Consider the following 12,190-nt stretch of genomic DNA (forward strand, 5'->3'; position numbering starts at 1 on the left):
AAAGTCTTAATGATGCAGGACTTAGGTTAGAAGAGGAATGATCACACTTCTTGTTATTTCTTTGGCCCATTAGCTTCATTTCTATTAAATCAATTAGGGAGCTAAATTAAATGTATGTTAAACAATCAAACAATCACTGATACTTCTTGCAGAAATCCAACAGTCTTCAAGAATACAAAGACATTTCCCAACATGGAAGAGCATAATAACAATGTAAGCTGCAGAAGCATGAGCGTGGATTTTTTTTTTTTAACCCAAACAGAATGAAAGCAGGAATGTAAATCGACATGCCACATATTCTTAACAACAGTCATAAATAAATAAATAAATAAATAAATAAATAAATGTGTGTATATATATAAACCAAAACCATTGCTTTCAGTTGGGGCATTTCTCATTACAGCTTGTGGCACTTAATTACTTGAATTCCATCTCAAAGGTTGTTGCTAAATTATTTTAAATATTCATGCTTATCCATCATCTTTCAGGTGCTTAATAAATCAGTGCTGTCTGTAATCAACAACTTGCAAAATGAAATGCAGCCCTCTGCTGTACAAAATAGAAATAATTCCCTAATCACAGTTTAGCAAGTAAAGTTTTTTCATCTTTTTACAATGTATATGTAATTGAGACAAATAATTTTCCAAACCAGAGACCAATAAAACAAATCCCCCAAATCAGATGTTAATTTGATAAATTACTAACAATTTCATACAGAAAATCAGAAAAATATAGAAGTTCTACCAGAGAAGAAAAATCAGTTAAGACCAGATACCTGATTAGATGGCAACATTCTATTCATAGCACTGCGATCTTTAAGAGCAGACACCTTGGTTTTCAAATGCAATTATATGAATTTCTGTCTCTGTAGTTTCATGTATTTAAACCACGCTTTTCAATTGACATATGTTACGGTATATATGGAACCAAAAGTAACTATTAACATGTTTATATGAAAGAAATCATAATTATGTAATCCACCTACTGGACTACAAACCACTACTGTTTTACTTATATCCATCAGCAAAGTGATGACACCTATTCTCTAAAGCAATGGTTCCCCAACTGTTTTCTGCAAGGTCAGGATGGTCAATTCACTACTGACTCAGAGAAACACATATAAGCAATGAAAAATGGGAAGGACTGACAGCAGTTCACTTTTCCAGAAGTTTGGAAAGTTCTGCTCTAACATCTGAAGAGCCCGATATTTCCCTTAATAAGACAACCTGTACATAGCATTGTATATTCATTTACATGTATACATATTGTAGAAAGCACATTTCTCCATAAACATTGTGTACTTTAAAAATCCATGCTTTGTTAAAGCATAATAAAATGTAGACAATACAATGTAAAATGTTCATTCTCTTCATATGTCAAACAGAAACATTAAAGGGCTTTTGCTAATACCTCTTTGGCATTAAGACACCTTGAACTGTTAGGAGCTTTATATCTAAAATGAGATGTCAGTTTCTTAATTGAACATCTCAGAAAAGCAAATAACATTTTTGAGCAAAATAGATGAACTGACAACAAAGAATGTAAGAAACAATGCAAGAACAGCATGCTTAAAAGTCTCCCAAACCCAATGTTAATTACACTGGGAGACATGCAGCTCTATTCCCCAAGCAGAACAATATCAATATGAATGGAAAAAAAAAAAAAAAAAGACCAAAAAAATGGGGGGGGAAGAGGGGAGGAGAGAAAAAGGGGGTGAAGAGGGGAATTAATGGGCCACAGTTCATTTAATTACAATGTAGTAGGTTTGAAATACTTAATGGAAATGTCATTTTGATTTAATGGAACAACTAGTGCATCTCCGTTTAATGTACTGCTCCATCAAATCAGCTCCATGTCCTATTTATGCTGCCACTATAATGTAATAAAAGTTTAACCAGATTGATAGGTTGTCAAGAAAAAAATTAACATTTAATTTGTTTTATATGCAAATGATGTTTACTCCCTCCCCTGTTATTATAAGTAAAAGACAGAATTTTATCTTTCTGACAAACATCTGTAGGTAGTTTCTACAATCTGGCAAATATCAATAGTACTGGAGCACAAGAAATAATGGTTACAATACAGAAATGACATGGTAAAAGTCACTTGGACTTTAAAGAAGTATCAATACATGAACATTTAATGCTTCTTTTAAATTTTCATAAGATGGAAACATCCTAACATTTAAACTATTTCCAACTATGCAACTTGAACTACAGGCTTATTGTTCACAAGGTATATCAACAAATAATAGAAGTTTACTATGCATAGTTTATACTTGATATATCACTTGTTTTTTGTAAGACTAGAGGAAAAAATGAAGCTAAACATATCAACCTAAATGCTGAATTTTAACTCAGAAAAATACAGATTTTACTGTTATCCTCCTCAAAATTCAGGGCTTCCCAGCGCAAAATATGCTGGATGTACAACATACCAAAAATAATTAAATTCAAATTTGGTTGACAAATGAGTTCCAGTTAAAATCTCTTTCCAAATTTCCATCATTCCCCAATTAATTAATTACTTGCCATTTCTCATAATGCATTCATTTTCATAATGCAAGAAATTTAATGATCTATGAACATAAAAAGAACGTGTTTCTTTTCCAAAATGAAACAAATCTCAGTTTTAAAACATTCATAATTTTTATCTTTTTAAGAGGGGGTGGCTGTGGCTACTGTATGAAGCAATTAAATACCTATATTCAGTAGCATGCAGAGATTCAGGATGCTTCTCACATTCGTTCCAGTTTTGCCTCCCATTTGGGAAACACTACTATTATCTCTGCTCTGCCTATGTTAATTGCTGCTATCTACAAAACCTATTCTTCCACTCAACCAATGTAAAGTTTAAGAAACAAGGACCCTATTCTATAAGCAGAAACACCTGCGAACAGTATTAAAGGCAACTGTTTTTTAACCCTGTCTTCACATTTTGCTGAAATACAAGTTTGTAAAAAGAGAAACCCCTTAGACAAACTGCTTATATTTCAAAGGAGCTTGTAAAGAGAATCTGCTGACATATTAAATCCTTTTTTATAGGACCCAAAAGCTTTTCTCCTAAGAACAATTGCAGTAAAGAGACATTTGGCTCCTAGGAAATTCCCAAAGGGTCAGCCATATGCATCCTTCCATGGCACCTTCATGGTGCTGCTTTCTAAGACCCACGCTAGCCGTCTCAAAAGCAGCTTTCATCATTCACTATGGTGTCAGTCAATATGATTTATGGACTGCATTCAACAAAGTCAAAGCATATAGAATGAGAAATATGACTACAATCTGCTAATTTGTTTTGTATTGAGCCAGTTACGAGTCAAAGACCTGATGTCAGGCTGAGACCAGCAACACAATTAACCGTCCAGTGACAGATTCATCCATCCTCCCTGCCAGGCTGTGCCAATCAAAGACAGCATGAAGCGGCATTTGGAGAAATCAGGGAAAAAAACACCATTCACTAAGTAGCCTGTGAAGGCTTTTGATTGACAGTTTTTGAATATAGCTGCAGAAAACCACCACCCCTTCACCCTCACTGCAAGCTGTGAAATTGGGCTTTTGCTGTCAATCACAGAAACAATAAAATAACACAAACTGCCATCCTCAGCATAAAAGGAGATAACAAAACTTATCTGTTAAAACTAAGAAGTTAAGCTTAGGAATTAATTTAACATTATGAAATGACAAATAATTAAAAAAAGACTTTCTGAAACTGGAAAAAAAAAACAAAAAAAAACAAAAAAAAACAACACCCAATCCTTAAACACACAGATTTCATCAGTTATAATAACTGGTAAGTGCATAGATTTTGTACTCTTTGCTTTATCTGCTTCTTTGCTGCTTATAGCAGCCCACACATTGCATATGCATATGATAACAGTTGGACTCGATGATCTTAAAGGTCTTTCCCAAACTAAATGATTCTATGATTCTAATAACTAAAGCAAGAATAAAATACAATTTTTGAACTATTGATAAAAAAAAAACAAGTATATTCAAAATCACAAATAGAGTTTAAGACTCAATTTTACTTCCAATCTCCACATTCTAATGAAAACAGTCAAAAAATACCTAATTGAAAGTAATTTGTAATTTTAACTTTTCACTGGTCATTCATTTTCTCTTTCAGAGTTGTCCAATACTAACTTTGTACTGACAAAGCATGTAAATTGTGTCTGAAATAAAAGTTCAGATAATTCTAAACTTCAGTTAAAAACGCTTATATACCCTCTATAATTTCAAATTAACTTATCTAAAACAAGAGGTATGATTACTCATGCCTCATTTAGCTGTTTACTTCCAACACTAGTTTAGGCCCATTGTTTTTTTTGTTTTTTGTTTTTTTTTTCCCCCTGTCTGAGCCAGGAAAGGGTTTGTCTCCTCTTTTCCTATTCTCAGAAGAACTCTGCCTAATACAGTTTTTTACTGCAGTGATGATGAGACAGGTGGAATTTCCCACAATCTACTAAAGCAAGTGTGTAAAGTTAGGAAAAAAAGATCATAAGCTACTCACTGAACTGAGGTTTCTTTGATTAGTGAAATGTGTACTACGTCTTTCAATAAAGCCAGCTAAACTTTTCCTGACAGGGAAGGTGGCACAGGAACTAGCTTTAAAGAAGCTGCTGTATGGAACCCACATCCTCCCTATTATTTGGAGTGGTAAATTAACTGGAAAGAGATGAGAACAACTCTAGAGGCACAGACAGAAAGACTAAAATAAAACCATAGCTGGAATTCACTCTTACTGGGTCACATACTAAAACTGCTTCAGCAGTGACTCCCAGCCACAGCACTTCAGCTCCAGTGTCCCAGCCTCTGTAAGACAAGGAGGCAAGTTCCTCAAGGCACTGCTGACTTTCTAATGAGATCACCAATCTTAAGACCACCCCATCAGAAATAAAGGAGAACTGAGCACACTACTAAGGATCTTTAATGTTGGAAATTGATACTTAATTTCTAACAACTTTCCTTAAAGCACACTCTTTTGCTGACACTGTAGAGGAAGCATGCTAGTTGGTGCGATAGGCTTTATCCAGGCTGAGTAACTGAATTAAGCTTTGGTTTTATCTGATGTAAAATACCAGGATAAATTTAGGTGCAAACTAAAAATCCTGAGAAAACATTATAACTATCCAAAATTAAAAGGAAAAAAAGCAAACGTAATATAATTTTATATACATCCAACGTATTTTTTTGGCAGTCAGGAACAGGATTTGCTACTTAATGTATGCTAGTCAGCTTTAAAGACATTCTCTACACACTCTAACACAAGGTACTTTGGATCCACTTCCAACTTCCTTGGAAATCAGGACTCCAAGATTCCCTCTACTGTTTTTGGCATCTAGTCTAAGAGTGCAGTCCTGTTAGAAAATAGTCCAGATGTCTGGCTACCATTGATAAAACATTCTAATCCACACCACACACAAATATAATAACTGAAGCTTTCTAACGCTACTCTTGAAAATTACTGAAAAATACAGCAAGGAGTTCTAGACAATAACACTGGTACTACCGTTGGTTTTTTTTGTTTGTTTGTTTGTTTGTTTGTTTGTTTTTTCCCTTTTGACTGGTGTGTTTTATTTTACTTCTAAATTGTTTTAACATAAATTGAAGGTTTTAATTAATAGAATAAAATGACTGCTTCGTATTTGCCCACCTCTTACACATGTATTTGAAGTGTATGCTTTACTGAATGCAGAGAATAGATCTGTGGAACAGTTAGATACTGAGTTTCAAAGCTTTTGCTCCAGTCTTTATCCTTAATCTAAAACACACAATGTCTTGAGTTAATTATTTCTTCCCTGAGGAGATGTAATTTTAACTGTAAAAATATGAATCCCCACACTGTGTATGGTAATGCCTTATATATTTATTTACTTAAATAGTGAATGGCACAGTGTACATTTGTTCAATTAAGCAGCATACAGCAATAAGATTCAAACACATCAGAGCTGATAAACCAGAACTCTATATTCACAGAAAACTACTAAAAGTAACTATATGAATTTCAACATTTTCATTATAATTAAAATGCTTATGCCAAATGAATTGATGACTTAAAAATAATCAGAACTTGGAGGAATTTTTAAATGTAATTCATCATCTTCTAAACAAATATATATTTGGTCATACACATTCCCTTGACCTCTGATAGATGTAGCAGAGGAACAATGGAACTTTCACTGATTCTTTATTTTGTTTTGTCACTCCACCTCTATTCTGTATGCATGCCTTATAGCTGCATTTTGATACCTGACCTCACTTCCAAAAGGTTTCAGCCTCCTCTAAATGATCTCATTTGGGATGCAATGCACACCCCACCACCCTTCTGCAAGGTTTTTAGGGCTCCTGCCCTTCAAGTGCATGAAAACTCAGCATTAGTCGTTAACCTGATTCCTGCATGCAGTCACACAAGGTACACAGCAAGTCATCAGCAAAACAGAAAGATCTTTTTATTAAATGATTAAAAATTGAAGCAATAAGCCTGCAGGCAGTTCATAGTTTTTCAGTTCACATGCTTTTTCTTCATCTTTCATCTACTTACCGACATAGCTGCATGGTCATTGTTGTTATTCTGAGAAGGAAACCAGTAAGGCAATCAAAACAAAAAAATTAAGATGTACTGTCAACATCAAAAAAAAAAAAAAAAAAAGAATAAAAAATTGGTAGTAATAAAAGGTAAGGAAAAGTTTCAAAAAATAACAATTATATCTACATAATCATTTTTTCTTAAAAAAAAAAAGAAAAAAAAGGAACTTTTATAGTATTTTGTCAAGGCCCAACAAAGAGATTATAATTGAAGTAATAATAACCCAATAATAAAATGTTTTTCTGTAATAAGGACAAGTATGCCAAAATATCAAATTAGCAATCCTTCAAATTAGGAAACATCTGTTGATATGCCTTTCCAGAAAGTTTTCATTACCACAAATAATCAATTCCAAAATACTTTGGTTTTAAAATAAATGCCATGCTTACTGTCTTGGCCTATAGAGACTATCTGTACATTATTAATGTATTTCACACAAAATTTAGAATGGCTTAGGACAGTATTAATCTAAATGTAACACAATGTATTAATATTTTTTTGACATAAAGCAAAAGGTACTATAACTGGAAGATTAAATAAATGTATTTTCTTTCCCCAAACTGACACTAAAGCACAGTGCATAAATACAGAGAAGAAAAACTATGATATAAAACTTGAAAGAAAAAACATTTGGAGATGTAAGACATTTCTAGCAATTCCATGTGTCTACATTTCTACAGAAATAATTCTGTATAGACCCATGTGGGAGCACAAAAGGAGACATCCCCATGTGTTTACACAGCTTACACATACATCTAAAACAAGACAGGACTCTAATGGCAGGAATTTGACAACAGCCAAACAATTGTTAAAGAACATAGCCTAACACTTTTACCGTAAGACTAGATTTTGAAACAGTATCAAAGAGAATGTGTGTAACCCCTGAATGAGACTATGGAGAATGAATGCAGCAAAGTAGTGCCCTAAGCCCTAGCACTATAGCACAATTGGATCCACTATGGTAGTAAGAGAAGAGGTTCCTCTCTACTTGTCCCACTCTTTTCTTTAGTAAAATTACAACCAGTGCTCAGAACTTTTGTTCTTAGATTTCTGATTACAGGCATGTTTCTGAAGAACTATTTTGCTGTTTCTGCCAGCAATACAAAAATTGTTATAGAAATGACACTGTGACATCCTTATTCTGTTAATGAAAATGAATACTAAAATTATTCTAAATTTTAACTGTGCCATATGCTAATCTAGTTTTGCCTATGACTCCACAGCACTTAATGTTTTCCTGAATTATGGAACCTACTTCTGAGCTTGCCACAGAAAATATCTTTAATGAAAATAACTTACTACTATGTATCTAATTAGAATCACCAAAATTAAACTGTATGCACATTTTCATATAATCTTCACAGCTCATGCACAACAACATTTATAGGACTGTATTTTTCTACAATCTGCGAAGCCAGAACAGTAAGTGATGCACGGTATAAGTCAAGTTAGAAGAACCCTCTTGCCAGAGCAGACTAGTCAATTGTACAGCCCCAGCCTGTTACCTGGCCAGAGTTCAAAATTATAGAATAACCTCCTCATAGGAACTAGTTTTCTCAAAAGTTTGGCTTGTGTCCCCAGGCGCTTATTTATATTCCCTTCATGCTTTTCAGGTCCTAATACCATAGTAGCATCTTCACAACCCTCCTAACAAACTATCTCATTCAAGGAAACCACATTTTCATTTCAGCTCATAGAAGAACATTATTTCTGTCTGGGCCCCATTTTAGAACAGGTATATCACAACATACAGTCATGATAAACCTCTTTACATCTTTCTCTAGAAGCTGTACATCATTGTTCACAGCTGCTATATGCACGTGGCCACTGAGGAGCAATGCCATTTGTTCAAAGAGTAACAAAAAGTGATGGTGAAATTAACTAACAAACATGCTATTCTTTATTAAAAAAAACGCTTGACTTACTTGGCATGAAAGCACATGCCTCATACTTCCATTCACATAAACATTATGTGATACATTTTGAGTTGGTTATATCTTTGAGTAATTAAAAAAAATAGACTAAAGAATCACAACCACTTAACATGATTTAGAAGACCTGAGAAGCCTGCTACGCCAGCAACTTCAAACTTTGCTGCGCACATAAATAAATTATCTTTTATTTCCACTCTGGAGCCTCAAAACATTCCATGCATTGAGAACTAATTCCTGATAGGCACTGCATGTGGGTAAAGCAATCAGACATCAGTGTGACGGTAGCAGCCAAGGACAAGCTGACGAAAAGCAGATGCAGCTCGAAAGACTTACTGAAGTTATTCCATACTTACAAAGGTATAAACTATTATGATGATAACTCAAATTAGAAATTGTCTTTTTTATCTTAAAGCAAGGGGAAATCAGACAACAGAATATAACAATGAGCACACAAAACAGGTTGCCAATGCCCTTTTACCTAGAACAAAGTGACAAAGAATATATTTGAATAAGAACAAGGACTTGGTTCAAGGAAGCTCGTTTAACAAGAATCAAATGACTAACTAAAAACAACTTTGGAGAACCAGAGTATTCTGCACAATTGCAGGACTTACACCAATTCGGTGTCCTTTAAATCAATGAATGCATGTGTATACGGAACTGTACACAGAAGGCCATTTGAGGGCTAGCCCGCTCTAGAAAACCACCTATTTACAAATTGTTTTGTCAATTAGCTGTTGTTACAATTATTACTAAAGTATTCAAAAGCATTTTTCTAATTATTATGATAGATAAGCATCATCAACATAGTGAAACATTTGAAAACATGTCTGTATTGAAAATACTGGAAAATTAATCTGCTAGCATGTATGCAATTCAAAAATCACATATTTGTTCAAAAACGTCAGTATTTTAAAATAAAATAAAGCTACAATGGCTTGAAATTAAACGTATTTTCAACACTTACAGGTAAATGAGTAAAAACTTGAAATGTGCTTCTTAAAAAGTTAATAAGGTCCATTAAGTATCCACTGGCTCTTCCATCTGATTCAGACATTGTCCAATCATAGTCAGCAATTTGAATAAATTCATCTATTTTTTGGTTAAGTTTCGTATATATTTCTCCTTCTGCAGCATGCCTTGCATCCTGAAAACAAATAAATAGTGCACAATTGTCAGAATTCTAAAATACTACTAGGACATAAATAGTTCTCATCAGTTAAACTTAAGTCTTGTGTTTTTCTCTGATACAAGGTTTACCTACCCTATCTAAAAAAGAGAATAACAAAAGAACGTAGTTATTTTATCTGTTATGGCAGGAGGTCTGGCAATCATAGGATTTTTATGTAATTAATTTAATGCTGTAAATCTGAAGAATACACATCACTTTTCACCCTCCCATACATATCCTGATCATAACACACTGATGCAGAGCACTCCCCTACTTCCTCATGCTCCTTTTTGTTCTGCCACTATCTAGATCCTGCTTTTGTGCCAGTCAATGTAGAAATGATCTGATCAGAGATAACATCTAGCATTTACTGTGAAGCAAGATTATGATGCTATCTGCCTGATTTGTTTAGGACAGATCCTCATAGAAGCAATGGGATCTACCTACAGATGCTTGATAAAGTGTATCTTGCTGGAAAGGAATGCTTTTGCCAGACTGGAATTTAATGATACTGGAAAAATTCCATACTGTGATTCAAGCTCAAGATGAAACTTTCTTCAGTGATCTTGAGAAACAAATCAATAAAGAGGTTTAATTTTAAATGAACTGGTCAGTTGCTGAGGGTTTTTAGAGAGGAAAAATAGGTTGGGTACACTGGAGCAACATAGAAGTGGATAAAATTCCCATTGCAAGTTTCCTCTAAGATAAACCAGCCTAAAATCATGGCAGTGCAGACAAGGTGTAAATAAGAAAAGAAAAAGGAAAAAAAAAAAAAAAAAAGGAAAAATCAAAAGGCCCTGAGCCTAAACGTGGCACCAAAGGTGTGCACCAAATTCAATTTTCTGCCAGGCTCCAGGCTGTGAGGCATTTCAGGAGGAAGTGAGCAAGCATATGGTCCTGCCATGTAACAGTATCAAGGTATGGTTCACTAAAAATGGCACTTTAATGCCAAACCAACTTGTAAAAGCTTCCATTAAACAGCTCTCCTCTAACACATATGAAAATGTCTCAAAGTATGTTGATATTCACAGTTTTGTAGATGGCTATTAATGTAACAGCTTCAATTAAAGTTAATTCTTTGTCCAAAGTTTCTAATTAATGATGTTTCAACAGTCTATAAGAACAACGCTAGCAAATACATCTGCTTAAATTTAGTGAGATTACTTGGTTTATAAAACAAACAAAACCCAAGTCATTTATGGAGTGGCTGTATCATCTTCAACAGTTAACTGGTTCTACTAAATGGCAACAACAAGACCAGCCCATTGGTTTTTGTTTCTGGAAGCCTGGTTTTGGCTACTTTATTTTGCTTTGGTTATTGGGTTACAACAGCAGCACTGTGCTGCCAACACTTTAAGCAAGGAATGTTGCACACTGTTCCCTGAGAAAACTGTGAACAGATTAGAAACCCAGAAATTACTTCTGAGAAGCAGCACTGTGAATCCCATGCACGATAAAGAGTGAATTAGCAGTAGGAGATGACTCCAAGAAGCAGATGCAGAGGAAGTATTCCATCTCTTAACTTGATGACAGAATTGCATCAAAAACTGCTTTCAAGAGACAAAGAAATACAATGGTATCCACATTTGCAGTCAGTCATCCAAAGCTGGAAAGTGTAGCTGTAAATACTGAAAGCTACACAATTGTTTAATTTGATAAAAATAAACTAGCATTTTTGTATTATTATTATTTCCTTCTAGCACCATTAAACAATGCTTGGAGAATTTGAATGGCATTTTAAAATGACATCTTATATACAATAATAACATGGGAAAAACAGTTCTCTAATATAGTAGCAATGAAATAGGTCTGAGGGTTTCTATTAAAAAAGTACAGTGTAGATGTATTTGTAAGATCATCTCATGGAATGTAAATCTGATCAACACTGCTAATAAAAGGAAATTTTTGATCACTCAAGAAAGAATGGATGTGACATGATTTGCTACCAGGAGATGAATTTAATAACTGTATAGCATACCAAACTCCATGAGGTCCTAGCTGGGGAACCACATGTAGTTTTTCATTAAGATAGAAAGGGAAGAAAAAGGAAAGAGATAGGAGAGAAAAAAGGGGAGAAAAGGGAAAGAGATAGGAGAGAAAACAGAAAAAATGTCTTATGTTTGTCACTGTTCACTCTGTACTTTGCCACAGTGCCTAGGCCCTATGCTCACTAAATACATATATAATATTCTGTGATTCTCTCTAATGAAACTTAAATAGTTTTTAGTAGAGTTAGCATAACTTATAGCATAAGCAATCAGCACACAATGTAATGCAAACTTTAAACTGCATTTATCAGATGAAATTCAAAGACAAAGAACATTTTATCTTTCAATGAAATTAGACTATGGCTGCATTAAGCATTTTGCTTTGACTGTTAAAAAGAGCTTGAGCTGACCTTATAATAAAATATCCATATACACACAAATTAAAATATACACATACACGACTGGTATATAACAAAAGAACTACTCAGCCTATACCTACAACATAGGTCAAA

General features: G+C 34.1%; 1 protein-coding gene across 14 annotated transcripts in view; it reads right to left on the reverse strand.

The window, feature by feature from the left end:
• The window catches only part of EXOC6 (exocyst complex component 6), a 123,053-nt gene that overhangs the window by 33,156 nt on the left and 77,707 nt on the right, over window positions 1-12,190 (reverse strand). For 7 of the 14 annotated variants that reach the window (XM_068688079.1, XM_068688078.1, XM_068688084.1 and 4 more), the window contains 2 exons: window positions 9,487-9,666; window positions 6,541-6,570 (listed from right to left, as the gene is read on the reverse strand). In XM_068688079.1, coding sequence (XP_068544180.1) covers window positions 6,541-6,570; window positions 9,487-9,666 — 210 coding nt within the window. The other 7 variants (XM_068688081.1, XM_068688080.1, XM_068688082.1 and 4 more) reach the window with 3 other exon arrangements.

This window comes from Anas acuta, chromosome 7, assembly GCF_963932015.1.
Source record: "Anas acuta chromosome 7, bAnaAcu1.1, whole genome shotgun sequence".
Taxonomy (NCBI): Eukaryota; Metazoa; Chordata; class Aves; order Anseriformes; family Anatidae; genus Anas; species Anas acuta.